The sequence below is a fragment of the Alligator mississippiensis genome, chromosome 2, assembly GCF_030867095.1.
Source record: "Alligator mississippiensis isolate rAllMis1 chromosome 2, rAllMis1, whole genome shotgun sequence".
Classification (NCBI taxonomy): Eukaryota; Metazoa; Chordata; order Crocodylia; family Alligatoridae; genus Alligator; species Alligator mississippiensis.
In genome coordinates, this window is record NC_081825.1 from 34,456,861 (window position 1) to 34,474,928 (window position 18,068).

The 18,068-nt window shown below is 47.6% G+C and overlaps 1 protein-coding gene across 1 annotated transcript in view; it reads right to left on the minus strand.

Moving 5' to 3' along the window:
* Positions 1-17,746, minus strand: part of FAM184B (family with sequence similarity 184 member B) — a 93,547-nt gene extending 75,801 nt beyond the window's left edge. Inside the window, exon 1 of the mRNA XM_019480034.2 lies at positions 17,519-17,746. Coding sequence (XP_019335579.1) covers positions 17,519-17,653 — 135 coding nt within the window. The 5' untranslated portion in view covers positions 17,654-17,746. The remainder of the gene's footprint in view (positions 1-17,518) is intronic.
* Positions 17,747-18,068: the final 322 nt, after the last annotated feature.

Consider the following 18,068-nt stretch of genomic DNA (forward strand, 5'->3'; position numbering starts at 1 on the left):
AAAACTTGTCAAGTTCTTCTCTTTCACATATGCCTGTTTATTGAATTTGGTGATTACTACAATGGTCTTGCATTTAAATGCATGCTTAAAAGCTACTGCTCTGTATAGAAATGTATCAACAAACTGAAAGCCAAGCTTGAAGTTTTATTATGAATTAAAGGTTCTCACACCCTTTCTGTCCAGTCATCATGGCATACAATACTAGGCTCTAAGCTTAAAAAAGAACTTAAGCACATGTTTCATTTGAAGCACATGAATAATTTCAATGTTTTAATGGAACTCCTCTCTCATGCTTTATGTTAAGTATATGTTTAAATATCCTAGGGTCAAGTCATACAAAATGCTGAATAGCGGTGTACATATACATCGGTCCGTATCCTATTGGCACTGATAAAAGGAAAATTGACATCGGCAATCAGCTTTTTTTTGGCTGATGTGGACAATAATGTTGCCAATAAATGCTGCATGCATGCGCGCAGCCACAGCATGCACACAGCCAGCCCAACAGCTTGGAGAGGAGCATCCAGCTGGTAAGTCAGTTGTGGGGGAAGGGGCAATCAAGGCCCTAGCAGTGTGGAAGGGAGTGGAGCTGGGGCTGGGCTCAGGACAGAGCTGTGAGCAGCTTGTCCAGGGGGCCTAGGGAGAGGGGAGGTAGCAATTTTACTCATGACTAGAGCAAAATACTGTGCAGTAAGCGTCTGCACATGTAGACAGTGATGCTTACTGCACAGTAATTTCCTCTGAACTTAAGTAAAGCATCTCATGTAGATGTACCCAGTGAATCTTAACAAATATTATTTATTTTGTGGATTTAATGTCTCAGTATTGACAGCTCTGATAGTACTTGAAGAAACTGTTGCTGGAGATGTGGTTTCAAAGTCATTGAAAAAAAATGGTAATTTTGTATATTATCCAAGAGACTAAACTAGAATTTAAAAAAGATTTTCTAGGATTAAAACTCTTATTTTCTACTTTCTTTTAGACATTTAATGGAACACTGGATTCTTTTAAGCTTTATTGCTTTTTTTTTTCTTTAAAAAAAAATCAATGCTCATGTTAAATGCAAAGTGTTTCAAACAAAAATATTAAATGAGGTGATTTAAAACAGTAGCTTGGATTTGGTCCATAATTTCTATTGTAAATCAGCTTTTATTTGCTAATCACTAAAAGCTGTCAGGGTTTCTAAAAACTTAGTGCAGCTGCTGACAAGTACTATAGCAAGAAGGTAATTTCAATATATAGATGTGGCAAGAATCCCGGGATATTAAATTATATTTTCCCAATATCTATTAACGTGGAATAATCTCCACAATTTTCAAGAGACTGGCTTCAAATTATAAACACATATTCAATTATGTAAAATGTTCTGGCTAAGCCACAGAACTGGGTCTCAGAAAAATGAAGACTCTTGGCTCGAATGCATTTCCTGTGTGACAGTGAATGATATTTATTTACTGAGGATTAAGGCCAATATTTTCAAACTTGGATGACCAACATTAGATTTTTAAATAAACACAGTCATGCAGCTATATAAATGGGCTGATTATCACTGGTGCCGAGTACTTCCAGCTCTCTTACCTGGCCCAACTCTTTAATGACTGGATGAAAGATAGCATATATCTTATTTACTTGAATCCAAGATGAGGTTTTTTGGGGGAGAGAGGGAGAACAGGCAGGAGTCATGCAAAGGCACAAGGATGAAAAGGGGTAGGTGGCAAGGTGGAGAGAGGGAGTGTGGGGGCAAGCACAGGCACAGAGGTGCACGTGATAGGGAGCAAAGCACAGGCACTGTGGAGGGGGAGCAAGGAGTAGGGGTCTGGCCCCTTGCTCTCTGCAGCTGCCTTCCCCTCCAAAGCAGTTGGGGGGACAAATATGATGACCCTCTGTAACAGGGAACCCTAGCCCTGCTACTAGAAGGCAGGTTGAGGGTTCAGAAAGACCCCAGACAAAGGAAAGAGGGGGGGGTGTAACAGGGAACCCTAGCCCTGTCACCAGAAGACAGGTCCACCCCTTTAAGGCCAGAACTTTCTGGGCACAGAATGCTGGTAAGGATGGGGTTAAATACTGAGCCTGGCCAGCTAGTCAGCTGACCAGAAGGGGCAGGCCAGGACTATAAAAACCCTGGGGAGAGCAACAGTAAGGGCTGGCAGCCAAATGGGAAGGAGTGCATCCCAGAGCTCTACGGAGAGTCTTGGTGAGCAGTCCAAAGGCTGGAAGAGGACACTACAGAAGCCCTGAGAGACGGCAGCCACCCCAGAAGCCGATGGTGGGGAGCCGAAGCACAAACCCGGCATAAATGTAAGCTGGCGTGCGGCTTTCTTTGATCACATTTTTTTTAGTGGCAGTTATTGCCCACGGATGGAACTGTCCATATTTCTTTTGGTTACTGAATACCTGGTGGTTTGGGTGAGGCTATTAGGGGAAAGAAGAGGCCTCATTTGGGGGCCCACCACAGAGTGGGGACCCTGGTGCCAGCAAGGGTGTGGCTTTTGGGGGTACATAGGCCCCAGCACCGGGGGTGGGGGGCAGGATTTTGAGGTGTACTGACCCTGGTGCCAGAAGCCACAAGCTTAAAAGGCCACAGTGGGCTGGTACTCCTGACATGCAATTCTAACTTTTTTTGTGGGACTAAGCAAGGCTATCTGCTGGCCTTAAACTTGCACCACTCCAGCTGTGGGGCTGGTGGCTAGACCTCTAGGCCAGGGAGACTGGGCTCCAGATTGGAGCAGGAAAGAGGGCCACAAGCTTCAAGAGAATGAAAAAAGGCTAGAACCTTGCAGTCAAACCCTGTTTGCTAGGTTTAGACGGGGAGGCCTAGCTAGAGAAAGACCCCAACATACGAAATACAACAGGCAGTCTCCTGCTTTCAAGAACATCAGCATAATAATTTCCATCAAGACGTGGCAGATGAGTAAAGAGCAGGACACAGGAAACCTTAAAAGGGACTCCAAGGGTGCCCCACATAGGGTGCAGATAACAGGGAAGATGGTGCTGGGGAAAGCAACCTGTTACAACCTCTGTACCCGCCTCCACTCTAATAGGTGTTCTCGCGCCGCCTTTGCCCGAGCCCTAGATCTTGCAGGCACCGGGCTTACGGGTGGATCCCGGAGGCTACCCCTGCTGAAGTCAGGAGGACCCCTGAACTCGTCTGCCACAACTTTGAATGTAACTTCAGTGGGGGGTCCTTCCTTGGGGTAGCTCCTAGAGTTGGCGCAGTCCACCGGGGTCGCCAGCCTCGGCCTTCTGCCTCGGCTCCTTCTTTAATCCAGCTGCTGGTTTCTTCCCCGGCGCGGCTGCCTGGAATGCGGCCAGCTCCCTCGCTGGCCCTTCTGCCCACAGCATAGCCAGCTCCTCTACCAGCTCTGCTGCTCAGGATGCCACCGGTTCTCTCTCCGGCCCCACTGCCTGCGATGCAGCCAGTTCCCTCCCTGGCTCTGCTGCTCCAGATGCTGCCGGTTCCTCCACCAGCTCTGCTGCCTGCAGCGTTGTCAATTTCTTCCCCGGCTCTGCTGCTCCCGACGCCGCCGGCTCCTCCACCGGCTCTGCCGACAGCGTCGGAGCCGGTTCCACCACCAGCACCGCTGCCGGTTGTGCTGCCGGCTTTCTCAGAGTCCGCTCTCGCTCTGCCCCTTGCACTCGCTGCAGCTGGGTGCGGCGGCTGATCTGCTCCCCGCAGGAGCTCACTCTCCTGGTCTCTCCTCATCAGCCGCCCCGCTGCCTTGGCGGGGCCACTTTTTTGTTTCTTCCGGGAGGCGTCCTCCGCCCCCGCTGCTCTGCCGTAGCCGGATAAACGCCCGGCTGATCACCCGCGCCGGCGTCCTCAGCGTACGCGCCTCCCCCGGCTCTTCCAGCTCTGCGGGAGGTAAGTATGACTCTTTGCTGCCCCGGGGTTCCTTCGGTGTCCCAGCTCCCCTGGGACACCCTCCAATAATTAAATTCAATACATGGAAAATTACAACAAACATTTTTTTCCATGTACAGACTCTAATTATTGGGGTGGGAGGGAGTTGTCTTAAATTCCAAGTCATCTTAGATTTGGATAAATATGGTCAATCCAAAGTATCTTTCAGCACAGCATCACAGTGTTCCAATGGTTCTCAACCTTTTTCTATGCTGGGGCCCCTTTTCTATACTAAGATCCCTGTGAGTTCCCATCTAACCAGTGGGAATCTCAGCTACTTGGGAACAGTTTACAATTCTGGTCAATCTTGTTAAGAAAGATGGATTCAAACTGGAACATGTGTGAGGAAAGGCTAGCAGGCCAGTCTTATGAAAGGAGACCAAAAAAAAAAAAAATTTTTGGCCTGTTTAGCATTTATTAGAAGAACAAGCACAGGTTGACCAGGGATGGAAAAGCACAATTTAAGCTAAAACAATATTGTTACAGGAACAAATGGTATCTTAGTTAGGGATAAATTTAAGTAGAAAGGAGATAAAGAAGAAAGCTTCTAACCATCAAAACAGTCTTTAATTACACGAAAATCCTAACTGCTTTTAAAGTTGATCTTGAAAGGGATTGTGTGTCACCGCTGAGTATCCCTGATGCATTCCATAGACAGTTATAAATTAATCGAATGATACAAGTGTTACTGGGCCTCAACTGCAGGTAGCAAGAACTGAATATAAAAATAAAAGATAACTTTTTATCAAATCTGCATAAAGTCAACAGGTTTCTTGCTGACATAGTAATAAGGGTTAATACGACATGCCCATTAGAAAATCCTGAGAGCTCTAAAAATGTGATCCCAGTTTACCTACAGTTGCACTCTGCCTTATTCCTGTAGGTTATTGAACCATTCTGTGGAGTGCTAAGGTGAATAAATATAACTGCTTTACCTCTTTCTAGGATAACTGGAGACCAAATAGACATATAAACTGGTAAAGCATTTCAAAACTATAACACCACTGCAACTGATGAATCTCTCCGCTCTATTTGGATCTATCTGGAAGTTAAACCATTCAGGTTTAAAGCTGTATCTGTTTAACCCCACTAGGCTGGTATAGGAGTGCACAGATGAAACAGACACATGTGATCCCAGCTGATGTATCCCTTCCTTTAAAAAAAAAAAAAAAATCTTCTCTCTCTCTCTCCAGACTCTCACTTTTTTTTTTAAATGGATGAAGAGTGTTTTTGTCTGATTAACTATTCCTGTAGTAGGCAGCTGCTGAAGTACACTAGGACTCCCCTCTTCCCCTTTCAGCAACATACTTAAGCATGTGCTTATATTTAAGTATGAAAACCAAACCACTGATTTTGACATGCACAGGGTACCTTAAACCATTTTTTTTTTCCTCTGAATAATGCTGTCTTATTGAAAACCCTGCAATTCCTAAAGACAACCAAACATGTAATGTTACTTTTGCAATAAGGCCTTAAAAAAATAACCAAACTGTCTGTTAGTGGCTGTCTGAGGGAAAGTCAGTTTCAGCATGAAGGACTTAACTGAGAATATTTTGCCCTCAGCTTCCAGTTCAACCTTAAGACTGTAGAAACATGAAAGGAAGGTCTTGTTGCTAACGCTGGACTGAAACTCCAGCTTCTCCTAGCTTTTGGTTCACCAGATAATATCACTACATACTTTACTAGGCAATATTATGCCTCCCAGGCTCAACTTCAGAAACTAAAGTCTGGAGTAGCAAATCAAGATTGAGACCCACTGGCAGAGCTTCAGAGAAAAAAAGCTTGTAGATAATGAATGTCTACAATATACCTACTTCTTGCCAGCCCTGTCAGGACTGCCTTTTAAATGAAAGCTGATCCACTTTCCTCAGTGGTTTTCCCTGAACATTCATTTGCATTTTCCTTCTTGTCTGAAGTGAAAAGGACTTATGCTGGGAATTGCTAGTCACCTACAAGTCCTGCTACAATCCGTGAGAGTGATTGATACATAGTGCTGCTCAGGATTGGGCCCAAAGTTGTTAATAAAAACTGCTGTTTCTTTCTAGACTGCTGTAGAGACCAGAAGTATAAAGAATCGGCAAGCACAACATGTGGAGGGCTGCAGTATCGTTTAGTTAGATCCAGAAAGAAAATTAAGTTTAATTACTAATAAGAAGTCAACAACGTTCTGCATTCAGCTGGAACCATGAAACTGCTGACTTCAAATCCTATTATGTGAACCCACTGGAATTGCACAGGTGTATCAAGAATGGAATATGGTCTTTGTATCAGTCAGTCACCGTTGCTACTGTTTGAAGCATGGAGGTTATCATTTGTAGGATGAGCATTTTGTTTTACTCTCAAACCAAAATTCAGTTGAAACTGCTACCCTTTTATTTGGTCAAAATCATGAAACCTTGCATAATTTCTATGACTGATCTCCTAAATTTGTAGCAAAGACAGAGTCTTCATACAGAAGTTTCACGCAGAATTAGCAACCACAATACTGCACTCAAACCAAATTCGTGATCTGTTTTTTTTTTTTCTGTCTTTATCCTTTCTCACACAAATATCAGGCATCAAAACATCTCTTCAGAGTACACACATTAACTATTATATACAGAGAACTCCTAAAAGAAAGGTATTCTTGCACTAGTCCTCTTTCCCTCCCCCCCCAAGATAGTTTTTAAAATTCAGGATTTCAAAAATGAAATGCTGATTTCTCTCAAGCTTGTTTGAGGGTGAACCTTTGAGGTGGAACCTTTGTAACTTTTTTTCTACAAACAATGAAAGCCAGATAACAATTTCTTATTTTTCAAATGAAGATAGATGCTTACATAATCACTTGACTCCAGGAGCTGGGGCCTGAAGGAAAATAACAAGAGCCCTCATTTGTGCAATGTGATCGGCAATACAATGCCTGCTACACTTCCGTTGTTGTAGTACAATGTGGTCACATCAAAGGAGGATTTCAAGCACAGAAAACTGAGTGTCTAGGTAAGTTCTTGAACAGTGAGGTAGTGCCTGTCATTATCAGTTGTTTTAAATGTCATGGCACTGATGTACAGAAAACATTTTGTCAAAAAGAAGTGTCTGCATTACACTGTATTAAACACATAGATGTCTCTCCCTTTGGCCTGCCCGTGTTTAAGCTTTACGCTGTGACCATCCTTCAAGCCATCTCTGCTCATGGTTTCATTTTAAATTCTAGTACATCAAACTAGGGGTGCACCAATAGAGATTTTTGCAGCCGATACCGACAGACAATTTTTAAGGAGGCACATGAGCCGATACCAATCCAATTTCCAATACTCAGCCTGGCAGTGTGGAGAGCTGCCTCCAGCTGGTAAGTCTAGTGTGGTGGAAGGGGCTGGGGGGGGCAGATTAAGGCCCCCAAGGTGAGGGAGGAGTGGGGCTGGGGCAAGTGCTGCCCAGCCGGGCAGGGCGGCTGCAGCATGGAGCCATGGCTTGTCCAGGGGGCACAGGGAAGGAGGGGGCAGCTCCCGCTGCTGCGTGCCGCTCGGCCAGGAGCTGTTGGTCTTGTAGCAGAAAGCCCCCTTTTTCTCTTGCCTGCATTTGCTCTCCCCTCTTTGGATATGTTTCTCGTCTTCTACCTTTTCTTCCTTCCTCTTTCTTTCACTTTAAGATAAGGAATTGTGTTTTAAAATTTGGGTGTGTGCATTTTGTATCTCCCCTCGTATTTTGGAATTTTTATCTATTTGTGCGCCACGGCATTACTGTTGTAGCTTATATTTTATACTCCTCACCTTTCAACTAAATGTGTTTAGTTTCAGAGGTAAGTTATACATTGTAACAGTGTTAACAAGGGCAGGAGTCAAACTGCCTCTTCCCTGTATCAGGCAGGCCCCTGAAAGAGCCAGTGAATCAGTGATTGAATGCGTAACACAGTAGCAGGTAGCAATTAACATCTAGGAAAACCCCAAGGGAAGAAATCAATAGAAGACAATGTAGCAACCGGGAAATCTCTAAACATCACTGTTTAAGGGCTAGAAGCCCTGGTCTGAGTTAATCAATGCCCGGGACCAACTTTTGGGATGAATATCTCCAGATCGACCGCTCCCAGAGCCCTGTTCAAAATTCATCAACAGACTCCCAAACCTGCACGTACATGTGGATGACCCCTGGGGCTGACAGATGCCATCCAGTAGCCACCAAGAGGGAAGTCCCATGAGGGTCAACAACACCTGGATTGGGCAAACCTGAAAACTGGGGAGTCACCAAAGTCTGCCGAAGACAGATAAAAAGTAGTGAAAAGTGACCCTCAGCGGCGCTCTCTTGAACTCCAACTTGACCAGCACGCGACCGGTCCAGCCAGAAGGACCAGCCGGTGACACCCTTCTGGAGGATAACACCACGCTGGAAGAAGCCTCGACTGGCCAGCGACGGCAGACTACAGCGCCTGTGGGATAGGTATACCTGACTCTTGTAGCTTGCCACTGTGTGTGTGTGTGTGCGTGCGTGCGTGCGTGCGTGCGTGTGAGGACCAGCCCCAAGGTTTATGATTTAACTTCATTACAGTGCTTCAATCCGCCTAATAAACCAGAATTTTAAGGATCCCGAGTTGGACATTTGTAGCCAACAGTCTGGCAGCTCATCCAGCACTCGCCTACTCAGCCAGCAGCTCTTGTCACTTGACCGGGAGGCCATGGGGGGGGAATATGCCCCTGGATCTGCGTGGGGTGGGCCAGGGCTCCAGCTGCACCAAGCTCTCCCTGGCAGGGCACGGCTACAGCCACAAATTCATTGTAGCCCCTTCTCAGCACAGCCCCGTCCTGCAGGAAGAGTTTGGTGAAGCCCCATCCCGCCCTGCACAAATCCAGGGGCACAGGCCCCCCCATGACCTCCTGGATGAGCAGTGGTGGGAGCCGCTGGATGAGCAGGCGAGCATCGGACGAATGCTGGGCAGCGGCTCCCAGCCCAGTGGTGCGCAGCAGCGGGAGCCCCCCCCCCCCACACACACACACACTCCCTGCGGCCCCCAGATAAGCCATGGCTCCATGCCATGCCTGCCCTTCCCCAGCTGGTCAGCACTTGCCCCAGCCCCACACCCTCCTTCATGGCAGAGGCCTTGATCTGCACCCCGAGCCCCTTCTCTCCCACCTCCCCTTCCACCAGACGTGCCAGTTGGAGGCAACTCTCCACGCTGCTGGGCTGTGCTCCTCGCCGCCTGTGTTGTGTTGCGGCTGGATGCATGCACGGGCCATTTATTGACCAAATTATTGGCCTGATATGGCCGATTTCCGATACTGTAAATTTTCTTTATATTGGTGCCAATCCAATATCTGACCACTGTATGGGTGCACCTCTACATTTTAGAGGCACTATTCTTAAGATACACCTTACAGTTCCATTATGAGATGTTTAAAGTTAAGTTAGTCATTTTCACACAACCAAACTGATATTCTTTTATATCTCTTACACACAGTTTTATTAATAACCATTTCTAACACCACCTTGGTATTTTTGTTGCAGGCTTTTATATTTTACAAGCTATATATGTAATCTCACCCTTTCTATGTACCAAGCAACAAAACAAGAAAAATTGCATGTGACTGAGGAAACAAAAAATAGTGCCCAGATCTTGCTTCCTGGGAACAGAATTATTTTTAATTTATTTATTCATGTATTTGATTTATATACCACCCTTTGCAACAAGGGCTCAGGGCAGTTTACAATAAGAAAACAGAGCAACTTAAAAATAGGAGAGTGACAACAGATCAAAAAACAATTTCAAAGGGAATTAGAATGTCAAGATCAAACAGTGACCCCCTGAACAGCATCTCATACTAGGTCTGACTGCTAAATGCCTACAAAAATAGGAAGGGTTCACATCATTTATGAAAGATGCCCAGTCTTGGGCTTAGGTAAGCCTCAAGAGGGGTGGAGTTCCAGAGCTAAGGAGCAACTACAGAGAATGACCTTCCATGTGTTTTCACCAAGAGGATGCTTGTAAGAGGCTGTCCTTGACTGACCTTAGGGATTTCAATGGGACATAGGGAGAATGCAGTGGTACGGCAGGAGACAGTTTTCCAACCTTGTGGGTTATGATTATCATAGTTACTTGGATTTGCTGCCTGCCCCCACAGCTTCTATCCCTCTACTGCCCCTGCTCCACCTGCTCCCATGATTGCCTCCCTTGCTGCTACCTCTCCCCACAGCAGCTGCTGCTGCCCTTCCCCCCGCCCCATCCCCGCTCCCCTGCAACCACTACTTCATAGCTGGGCTGAGGCTAGAGCAACCATATGCTCCAAACCCTGGGCTAGAGCAGGGCCAGAGAGTAAGTGGCAAGCTGGGTGACAGAGGCTACAGGGGGAAGACATACTGGCAGGAGAGCTAGGTGAGACAGGAGTTAAGTGAGGAGGTCAGGTGCCAGGTGGTTGGCAGTGCAGGCTATGGGGAAAGGCAGGCCATAGAGAAGCACAAGTGGGAGACAGGACAGGTGGTAGGGAGCAAGATACAGAGGAGGCAAGGGGCAGGGGACAGGCCATTTGACCACCCTGCTGCTGCTTGCCCCACTGCAGTGGTTGGGGGTGAACACAAATTTAAGAAGACCCTCCAATAATTATATTCTATACATGGAAAAATTATAACAAATGTATAGGTTTCCTATATATAGAATTGGGGGGTCATCTTAAATTCAGAGTCATCTTGGATTTGGATAAATATAGTACTTGTGTAGAATCCCAATCCCCATTACAGGAACCCAGAGGCAGGGGATTCATAGATTCATAGATGTTAGGGTCGGAAGGGACCTCAATAGATCATCAAGTCCGACCCCCTGCATAAGCAGGAAAGAGTGCTGGGTCTAAATGACCCCAGCTAGATACTCGTCTAACCTCCTCTTGAAGACCCCCAGGGTAGGGGAGAGCACCACCTCCCTTGGGAGCCCGTTCCAGACCTTGGCCACTCGAACTGTGAAGAAGTTCTTCCTAATGTCCAGTCTAAATCTGCTCTCTACTAGCTTGTGGCCATTGTTTCTTGTAACCCCTGGGGGCGCCTTGGTGAATAAATACTCACCAATTCCCTTCTGTGCCCCCGTGATGAACTTATAGGCAGCCACAAGGTCGCCTCTCAACCTTCTCTTGCGGAGGCTGAAAAGGTCCAGTTTCTCTAGTCTCTCCTCGTAGGGCTTGGTCTGCAGGCCCTTGACCATACGAGTTGCCCTTCGCTGTACCCTCTCCAGGTTATCCGCATCCTTCTTGAAGTGTGGCGCCCAGAATTGCACGCAGTACTCCAACTGCGGTCTGACCAGCGCCCGATAGAGGGGAAGTATCACCTCCCTGGACCTATTTGTCATGCATCTGCTGATGCACGATAAAGTGCCATTGGCTTTTCTGATGGCTTCGTCACACTGCCGGCTCATGTTCATCTTGGAGTCCACTAGGACTCCAAGATCCCTTTCCACCTCTGTGCCACCCAGCAGGTCATTCCCTAGGCTGTAGGTGTGCTGGACATTTTTCCTCCCTAGGTGCAGCACTTTGCATTCTTCCTTGTTGAACTGCATCCTGTTGTTTTCTGCCCACTTGTCCAACCTATCCAGGTCTGCCTGCAGCTGTTCCCTGCCCTCCGGCGTGTCCACTTCTCCCCATAGCTTTGTGTCATCTGCAAACTTGGACAGAGTACATTTCACTCCCACGTCCAAGTCGCTGATGAAGACATTAAAGAGTATCGGTCCAAGGACCGAGCCCTGCGGGACCCCACTGCCCACACCCTTCCAGGTCGAGACCGACCCATCTACCACGACTCTTTGGGTGCGACCCTCTAGCCAATTCGCCACCCACCGGACTGTGCAGTCATCCACATCACAGCCTCTTAACTTGTTCACCAGTATGGGGTGGGATACCGTATCAAAGGCCTTCCTGAAGTCTAAGTATACGACATCCACCCCTCCTCCTGTGTCCAGGCGTTTCGTAACCTGGTCATAGAAAGAGACTAGGTTGGTCAGGCACGATCTGCCCGCCACAAACCCATGCTGGTTTCCCCTCAGCATAATTTGTCCTGCTGGGCTCTCACAAATGTGAGCCTTGATAATTTTTTCAAAGACTTTACCAAGGATGGAGGTGAGACTGACTGGCCTATAGTTGCCCGGGTCCTCCTTCCTCCCCTTTTTGAATATGGGGACCATGTTAGCCCTTTTCCAGTCCTCCGGGACTTGGCCCGTGCGCCACGAGCATTCGAATATTCCTGCCAGTGGCTCTGCAATGACATCGGCCAGTGCCTTCAGCACCCTCGGATGGAGCCCATCCGGGCCTGCCGACCTAAAGGCATCCAGTTCTTCCAAGTGACTCTGCACCACCTCAGGATCTACGCATGGAAGTCTGGCGCCTTGCTGCTGCCTCTGTACAACCCCAGTGAGAGACTTGTCGTGCCCCTCGCTTAGGAACACTGAGGCAAAGAACTCGTTGAGGAGTTCAGCCTTGTCCCCCCTGTCCGTCACCAATTGTTTCTGCCCATTTAGCAGTACCCCTCACATTAGTGTAAGCCCCTTTTCCTCCTTCCTCAGCAGCCTGACCAGGTCACTGGTTATGAGACAGGATCCTGGTTTTCTCTGTTTAAAAACTACAAATTCTCTGGTTTAAAAAGGAAAAATTTTCCCAAATCAGACTTCCCATGCCCTTTGCTTACCAGGATGGAGATCCAGCTGCAGCTGTCTCCCCTGCTGTTTTATGGTGTTGAGCAGTCCTGACATGCCAATGCCCTGCCTCTGCCCCTCACTCCCAACCCGCAGCACCCTGTCCTTGCTGGTGCCCTTCACTCCCAACCCACAGTTCTCCTGGAGGGGGCGCCCTTCCAGAGGGGTCCCCAGCTTCCCCAGCCCTCCCAGAGGGGTCCCCAGCTACCCTCCACCCTGGAAGGCCCCATGCAGACACACAGGACTCCAGCAAGGGAAAGGGGTGAGGGGGTCCTTTTGGGACAGCAGGGAGCTGTGTGCCCAGGCTGCTGGGGGCCAGTGCCCATGCTCTCAGGGGCAGGGGGGCCACATACAGCTGGGGTATGCTGGCTGGCTGGGTGGGCATGGCTAAGCCACAGTGTGGTGTGGGAGCCCCAGCCTGTGGCAGGTGGTGCCATTGCTGTCCCCTTCTCCTCCCTGCAGCCCACATCCAGGCCGGACTCTATTGGCTGCTGCCTGCACAAGTGGGAGCCACCACACCCATCACTGGCAGCACTGAACCGTCTGGAGCCCCTTGCCTTCTTCCAGCTGCCCGCAGCATGGCCCAACCAGAGCCACGCTTCCCCGCTGCACCCAGCCCCAGTCAGTGGCGCCAGGCAGCTTGTGGTGCCCCAGCCACTGCCTGTGGTTCTGACCACACAGTTCCCTGGTGCTGCTGAAGGACCTCCCCGCCCCCTTGCCCTGTTGGAGAGGCAGGTGCCTCTGGGTGAGCCCCACTGGCAACAATGCCGAGTTGGGCTCACTGGCAACACCGAGTGCTGCCTCAGACCCCCATCTGCTCCACTGCAGCCCTGGTGCCTGGACACCTTCCCCCAGCACCAGCAGGCACACACACACACACACACAGATTCCCACTCATACAAGTCTCACACACACATCCTTACACACATCCACATATTCCACGCACCGCTGCTGCACACAAACCCACACATATGCCCCACACAAAGCCTTCTGGACAATCCTCAAGCCCTGGCCCTCCAACCCCACTATCCCATAGGCTCACCTATATCCAGCTGCCAGGGCCGCTCCTACCACCTTGCTTGGCTGTATGTTGGCCACATGTGTGTTCATGCGCATATCCACTTGGCACCCCCTGCCTCCAATCACCCTCTCGCCATGCCCCTGAGCTCCAAGCAGCTCCATGCAGCCTGGAACACTTCCAGCCTGAAAGAGGAAACCTGCAGTTTCCTGCTTTTAAGAGGAAAATCCGCATTTTTCTCTTCCAAGGAGCAAAATCCCTGTTTTTCTGCAGAGAACAGAAACCAGGATCCCTGGTTATAGGCCTACTTCTTTGATAGAATTAGACACTGTTGAAAGGGTGTAAATGAGTATAGCATTATAATGGATCCCAATTTCCAATGTATAACTTGATCCAGGGAACTAGTGATTAGTATACAACAGGGAAGGGAATATAGAATAGTCACAACATACCAGCCATATCTCATGTGTTTCACATTCATTTTCTAGGAATTAAACAGAGCTCAAACCTGCATATTTGGCTATTACACATAACATTATTTCTGCTACCACTGAAAACTCTTCTAATCCTGGGATGGGTGGAGGCAGATCTTTCAGGACACAGAGCAGCAATCTTTACATTAAGTTGGGATCTTAATATATGAAAAGGGGCAGAATATTATATTCAGTTGACCCTGAAGGGCCAATTTATTGCAATCTGGAATTTGGCTAGGAGAAGGTGGCCAATAAGAAGAGAGCCCCTCAAAGCTGTCAAGCTAACATACTTTGCCTTTTTTCCCTAAAGAGAAGTAATTTTTTCAGGGGCCAAATTAAGGCCTGGTGGAATGCATGAGAGATTTTTCTGCCTTTGTTTCTTTTTGAGGGTCTAACATAATATCACTGCATCTATAAAAACAAGTAAGCAAGTAACTACCCCTCTCCCCAATTTTGCAATGAGCTCTCTACCAGCACAACCTTAGTAAGTATCTAATTGCAAAAAAAAAAAAAAAAAGGTACAAAAAAGCCACATCCAGCAACTTTAGGCATTTGCTTTTCAGAAGTATTTTATGAGCTTCAGGAATCAATCATCTCCAGCTTAGATGATTTAGCAGTGAGTAACTTTTACACAAGCAAAAACGTATACCTTTGATTTAATGGTGGAATTTTAACAAAGAACTTTAAGCCCTTAACCAATGATATGCAAGAATGTAAAGGGCTTTGGAAATATCTGAAGTGAGTTTTACTACTAATGGAAAATGGTAATTATTTTTCTAATACAAAGCTAAATTAATTTTACAAAACACTATTTTGTTATTCTCTATCTTGGCAAAGAATTAAAAATTTCTCTCAATATTTAATTGGAATTAAAGGTACTTTAAAAACAGCTTTTCTGTATGACTACCGCTTGTAGAAGGTACTGCACCAAAATCTTCTATTTAGCCACAAGCTCAATATGAGGCTTGACAATACAAACTTCACCATACCTCTCTTACCAATACACTTCAAGTCTGCTCTGGATGGATCACCTGCAGTGGCTGAGTTAATGACCCTATGAAATTCCAGTGCTGCAAATTACAATCTATGATCTTTTTTAAAAAAAAATTAACTAACAAATACAATCCTCACTATTGTTTCTCAAATGGGAGAGAGAAGGAAGTAATTCAAAAGCTCAACTTTTGATTGTAAACCTGATGAATCAACTCAAATCATTTCCGCAAACCCTCTTGGTTACTCCATGGAACAGAAGATTAGAGTAGTTGTTAGAAGGCTTCAGACATCTTTAATCTTTACCTACAGGTGAACTTGGCCCAGTGACAGAAACTGAGCTGATCAAAAAAGACCCCCTTCTCTCTTCCCCCGCCTCCCCAGCCTGTCTCTCACCCATTGACTCCTCAATCTACATTTTCACTGACTACCTGTCTTGTATGCATACCAGACCAGCTTCTGGATTCTTTACTTTTTCATTCCATCCAGGAAGAGCACACACCAACTGTAGAGACTTCCTTAGCCTGACGAAAGGTTTTCGAACCCCAAAGCTTGCTTAATAAGTGTTTTTCAGCTATTTCAGTTGGTCTAATAAAAGATATCAGATTCGCCCAAAGAACCTTGTCTGCCTATGTCCTTAGACGAACACGGCTACAACCTACACCCCGTAGTCATTTCATGAAATCTTAATAATCACTTGCTATCTCCTTTCTACCCATTTTGTTGTGGGATGAGGAAATGGTTGGGATAAATAAAAAAGTAACACTGTTTCTTTAAGTACTTATATTCAGGGCCAGATTAACCATTTAGTGGGCCTTAGGCAAAAAAACTTCCGGGGACCCCCCTCACCACCCCAGCGCTGCCACCTGCAGGGAGTGGGGCTTGAAGCCACCACTAGGAAGCAAACAACTGCCGCAGTGAGGCTGGAGGAGAGGAAGGGAAGCGGACAGGGCCATTTGCGCCACTGCCATGGAGGAAAAGGGCCCTAGGCATGTGCCTAGTTTGCCTATGCGTTAATCCAATCCTGTTTATATTGGCTTCATTCCTATAGCAACAGGGGTGTCAAACATGATGTTTCACAGGTCAGATCTGGCCCGTGAGTTACCAACAGGCTGCTAGAAGTTAGAAGGATGTGACTGGGTTGTCATGGCCTCCTACGTAATCTGGGGCCCCAGGGCCTCGATGGACATGCCAGTCAGCAACAGGGTTTGAATGTCTCAAGTAGTGAAAATGTATGCCACATCTGTATTTGGATTGTTAGGTTACATTTACTGCAAGATCAAAGAGTGTGCTAACGTACATATGTGTATTCATGTGCAAAATGTGCAGCCATCTGTGTACATAAAAATAAATATAGAATTACTATATATACATGCACACAGAAACAAAATACTTGTGTGTAAACATATCTGCATGGACTTGTACAAGTTTAAATACAACACATGCCTGCATTTTTTCTTCGATAGGAAAAAGTGAAGTCACAAATACTAAAATACAGTAACCCTTCCCAGGGAATATTTACCTCTTAATGTTTAACTTTCACACTATATTTATGTCTCTCTCTTCATGTATTTCTAAGTTACATTTGTAGTTAGTGCTTTAATTAATGAAGAAAAGACTGGAGGTGAGTAAATTGCTGGACTCTATACAGAACTGATAGTGTGTCCTATTAGATCAGGGAGAGTGCACAAGATAATCTAAAAAGAGGGAAGGGGAAAATATGGACTTAGACAATTAATAGGGCTGGGAGAGGTACTTCATACGGTCATCTGTTCCAACTTGGTCCTGTCCCAGAAAAATATTAAAAACTTCCACAAAGATTTCAGAACCTCTGTGGGTGGTGTTCCAGTTCTTGCCCACCCTCATAATCAAAGTTATCCCTACTATCTAACCTAAATCTCCCTTGTAATTTGAGCCCATTACTTATTCCCCTGTCCCCTTGTGGACACAGAGACCAATCGATCGCATTTCAGGAGCTAGGGATTTTTTTCCCCCTTAGACTGACAAAGGAGCTGAGCAGACAGTTAGTGCTGCTTGAGATTTTTGATTCTCGCCTGCTATACAAAACGGACAAGCTGCGAGAACTCCACTACTATAACCCAGTATGAAACAGGATAATACCGCTTACAGACTAGAGATGCAAATGCACGGCAGGGTAATGTGGGCAGCTCTCCCTGGCGGATATTTTTGCTGTTTGCACGCATTCACGACCACGGCTCTACATGGCAGCGTTACACTGCACGCAGCCGAGGTCCAGCTTTGAGAGCAGCATCCTCCAACCCCAGCTGATCCTTATAACGTAAGGGAGAAAAAGGCCAGGTGACAGGCTGGCCAGCAGGCAGACGGCACGTGGGAGTGTGCACGGCCGATCTGTACCCCCCGAAGGGCCGCGATTTGCAGTGAAGTTTGCGCACGCGGGTCCCCCCCGGCATGCTTGTGCTCTCCTCCCTGCAGGAGGATGGGAAGTTTCCAAGCAGCAGGCGCCGAGCGGAGCCCTGCCTTACCTTGGTGAGCTGGGCGATCTTCTTGCACATTTTCGTGTGGATCTCCCCGCTGCACTGCTCTGCCGGGCTGCAGCGCGCGCCTTGGGGTCCATTGCAAGTCCCGGGCTGACGGCTCTTGCTCGTGCCCGAGGCCATCGGGCTGGAAATGCGCGGATCTGCGGAAGAGCGGCGAGTCGGTCCCGGCGCCGCGCCCCTGCCCCGTGTTGCACACACGCAGCCCAACTTCAGCCCCGACCAGAGCAGCCCCCGCCCCCCAGCCTCCTTCTCCGCACATGCCCCGCTCCCACTGCCAGGCGGCCGAGCAGGGAGCGCGGAGCAACCTGTGCAAGCCCCCGCCCAGGATTTTCCCCCGTTCCCTTCAAATGGTTGCGCTTCCGCCAGGGGAAGATGCCAGGGCTGGATGCTGCAGCTCTCCCGGGGGAGACGCGGAGCCGGCAGAATATTTTTTTGCAACAATGTAGTTGGTCTGATAAAAGAGATCGCTTCTACCACGAGCCCTGATTCCTCGGGCTACCAGGGCCCATGGGCGCCTCTCTTCCATGTGCACGGC